At 31.3% G+C, this 4,418-nt stretch overlaps 1 protein-coding gene across 1 annotated transcript; it reads left to right on the top strand.

Moving 5' to 3' along the window:
* The first annotated feature begins 225 nt into the window (after window positions 1-225).
* LOC126885373 (uncharacterized) lies at window positions 226-4,149 on the top strand. Its single transcript, XM_050651931.1, has one exon. It carries the CDS (start codon window positions 226-228, stop codon window positions 4,147-4,149), a length of 3,924 nt encoding a protein of 1,307 aa, XP_050507888.1.
* Window positions 4,150-4,418: the final 269 nt, after the last annotated feature.

Raw genomic sequence — 4,418 nt, forward strand, 5'->3', positions numbered from 1 at the left:
ACTAATCAGTATATAAATACTAATCTGTTATTACTTGAAAATAACGAGGATATCCAGTTTAAAACTGGTATCCAACTGGTATTTCCAAAACTGGTATCACCAGTTTAAAACTGGTATTTCCAGTTCAAAACCGGTATTCGAAAACCGGTTTATATTTATACATCACACTTCTTTCGTTGTTGTTTATTTTTGTGTCATACGTTCACCAAGCTTCAGTCAAGAATCATGCAGTGCGACTCCTGTTTAAAAGTTTTATCCAGCAGAAGCAGTGTAACTCGACATAAACGGGAAAGTTGTCCACAACGGTTTAATAATAAAGTGAAAAAGGTGAAACTTTCAGGTGTTGATACATCAGCTAATATAAACTATTCGGCTACTGCAGAAGCAACTTCCCGTCCTACCGCAGAAGCATCTAATACCCGTTCAGTTAAGACTAGATCCAATATTATAGAATGTCAAGATTGTTATAAAAAAATTTGTGGAAGAGGGCTAACAGGACATTTACGTAGTAATTCACACAAAAGTGTTATTAATTATCTAGACAGTGGGGTTGAGAAACTATCAAGTTCGTTTAAAAATCGTATTAGTAGTTACCGTCTTACTAGCAGCAAACATCACACCGACCACTTGGAATTTTTTAATGAAATTGAGGGAAATGTTTTGAGTCTTCTACATAACTATTTACACGAATTTAAAGTGATAAAAGTTAATGTAGAACTTTACTCTATGTATACAATACCTGAAAAAGATACTTATGATTTAAAATCATTTAATACTCAAAATCAAATTATTACTATTTCTACTAATCTGAAACAAGCATATCAAGATTTTATTAGTGAAATATTACCCAAGGTTTCGGAAATACAAGAAAAGGATTCTGGATGGAGTCTTTTACAAATCCAATCATTAGAAGTTAATATCAATAAGTACAACCCTCTACGATCTTCTTCATATATCAGGTTGCCACGACAAATCGAGGTAAAAAAAGCGGTCATTAATATAATGAATAAAGATGAAGCATGTTTTGGTTGGGCGGTAAACGCATCCATTTTTAACCCGACAGGTAAATCCAATCTTACTACTTCTTATCCGCATTATACTAGTCTCTTACAGTTCCATAATATAGAATTCCCTATGAAATTGTCAGATATACCAAAATTTGAATTACTAAATAATATTTCAATTAACGTTTTTGGGGTCAGTGAATGTTTTAAAAATAATGTTACACAATTGGAAATCGTTGGACCACTGTATCATACAAAATCTAAAAAATCTACACATGTTAATTTATTACTTATTTTTGATGATAACGGGAATAGTCATTATTGTTATATTAAAAATTTATCACGGTTAATATCAAGTCAAAAATCACATCATAATGGTCAGACTTTTTTATGTAATGGTTGTTTACAATTTTTCTCATCCTTGGAACGTCTTCACAAACATGAAGACAATGATTGTAACTTTGTATATACTAAGCTTCCAACTACAGACATGATTCTCAATAAATTTGGGCGTCTACAAAAAGAAAATATCTTACAGTTTTCCAACTTTCATAAACAAATGCAAGTTCCGTTTGTTATATACGCTGATTTTGAAAGTATACTACAACCGATACAACATGCGACACCTTCTGATAATTCCTCATTCACTGTTAAAACCTACCAGCACACACCATATTCATTCGGTTTTTATATTAAATGTTATTTTGATGATAGCTTATCACAACTTATTATTTACCGTGGTGATAATGTGGCTGAAACATTTATTCAAAAACTAGAAAAAGAAGTTTACACTATTTATCATAAATACCTTAAACATATTAAACCCATGAAAAAACTCACAACGGCAGAGGAATTACAATTTTTTGAAAGTAAGTGTTGTCACATTTGTGATAAACCATTCGATATTAACGAAATGAAGGTTAGAGATCATTCGCATTTAACGGGGTTGTTTTCGGGAGCAGCTCATAACGCTTGTAATTTAAATTACAAATTACCAAAATTTATTCCTGTTTTTATGCATAATTTAACCAATTACGATGCACATCTTTTTATAACAAAATTAGCTCAAAATAATGAAAAAATTTATGTTATTGCACAAACTAAAGAAAAATATATATCATTTACCAAATTACTTTTAGTTGATCGCGGTCTAGAGCAAAATACATATTTAAAATTAAGGTTTGTAGATTCTTTCAGATTTTTACCTCATTCACTAGATAATTTAAGTAAAACTCTCAACGGTGATCAATGTCTAGAGTTACGAAAATATTGTCGGTCAAATGAAGAGTTCGGATTGTTACGGCAGAAAGGTGTTTTCCCTTATTCATACTTGGATAACTTTTCAAAACTTAGTGAGGTATCTTTACCTGCACAAGAACAATTCTTCGATGTTTTAAAAGGTGAAGGTATTTCCGATGAAAAATATTTACGAGCTAAGCAAGTTTGGGAAGTTTTTGATTGTAAAAATTTAGGAGAGTACTCTGATGTTTATTTAAAATCGGATGTTTTATTATTAGCTGATGTTTTTGAAAATTTTCGGCGTAATTGTTTATTTAATTATAAATTAGATCCTGCTCAATATTTAACAGCTCCATCACTTAGCTGGGATGCCATGTTGCGTAAAACTAATATTCAGCTTGAATTATTAACAGATATTGATATGCTTCATTTTTTTAAAAAGGGTATACGTGGAGGTATAAGTCAATGTAGCACTAGATTTGCTACTGCAAATAATCAGTATTGTGAAAATTATGATTGTTCTAAACCTACTTCCTATATTCTTTATTTAGACGCAACAAATCTTTATGGTTACGCTATGAGTCAATATCTTCCACATGGCGATTTTCGGTGGTTAGATGGTGTAGAAATCACTAATTTTGATTGTTTATCAATCGATGATGAATCTCCAAAGGGGTATGTTTTAGAAGTTGATTTAACATATCCTGAAACATTGCATGATCATCACAACGACTTACCGTTTTGCCCTGAAAATATAATACCTCCTAATGGTAAAGATCCCAAACTTGTATTAACGTTGTTACCGAAACATAAATATATTATCCATTATAGAAATCTAAAACAATGTGTTGAACAAGGGTTAAAGGTAGCTAAAATTTATCGAATTCTAGAATTTTCTCAATCACCGTGGTTAAAACCTTATATTGAATTGAATACGAATTTACGCAATTCCTCAGATAATGAATTTGATAAAAGCACATATAAGAATTACACCAACTCTATTTATGGGAAAACTATGGAAAACGTTGATAAAAGGGTTGATATTAAACTATTATCCCACTGGGAAAACTTACCCGGTAGTATCGGTGCTGAAGGATTTATTAGTATGCCGAATTTCCACTCAGTTTCAATATTTTCTGACAATTTAGTCGCAATTCAAATGAATATTTTAAAAATTGTTTACGACAAACCCGTATATGTCGGTTTTTCGATTTTAGAAATATCCAAAATTCGTATGTATGATTTCTTTTACAACTATATTAAAGCTAAATATATGGGTGATGCAACCCTTTTGTATACCGACACTGATTCTTTAATTTTACATATTCAAACAGAAAACGTGTACCGCGATATTAAAGAAAATCTTGATTTATTTGATACATCTAATTACCCAGTAGATAATATTTTTAATATACCCAAAACACCATCAGTAGTTGGTAAATTAAAGGATGAGTTTAAAGGTCAACCAATTACAAATTTTTGTGGTACTGGTGCTAAAGCTTATTGTGTGACATTGAGTAACAATAAACATTTTAAAAAAGCAAAAGGGATTTCCAAAAACGTTATAAATAAATCTTTAACATTTACGGATTACAAACAAGTGGTTGATAATGCTAATGCAAAGATTTATCGTAAAATGTATACATTTAAGTCACATTTACATGAAATGTATACCGAGTTAAAAAATAAGGTTGCTTTAACTTCCCACGATGATAAGAGGTATGTTATACCTGGGGCTATTAATACATTAGCGTGGGGTCATTACAAAATAGATGCCTTTATACCTGACCAACAACAAAACAATCTCGATTATTTAATCCAACAAGCTAAACTACTTCTACCAGAACAAGAAAATAATGATGGGCGCGAATTTTATGTAGATAGTTTTGAAATGGATTTATTATGAAATCGTAGTGGGGGACTAACCATCTGTTGGTGGGGGGTTTTAGTTTATAACGTGTTGTAGAGAAAACTTATACAGTTGTTCTTCAGCTTCACTGCTAGTAACTTGTATTTACAATGTGGATGTGTTACGTTACCGACATAGAAGTTACGGATTTAAAGAGTGGTGTCGAAAGTTTACACCAACTTTTCTCCAATTTGGAATTTGATGCTTCTCATGAAGCCATTTATGGTGCAGTGCGTCCATCCCCATATTCTTCAGAATATTGTACA

The sequence above is a fragment of the Diabrotica virgifera genome, chromosome 5, assembly GCF_917563875.1.
Source record: "Diabrotica virgifera virgifera chromosome 5, PGI_DIABVI_V3a".
In the NCBI taxonomy this organism is placed as follows: domain Eukaryota; kingdom Metazoa; phylum Arthropoda; class Insecta; order Coleoptera; family Chrysomelidae; genus Diabrotica; species Diabrotica virgifera.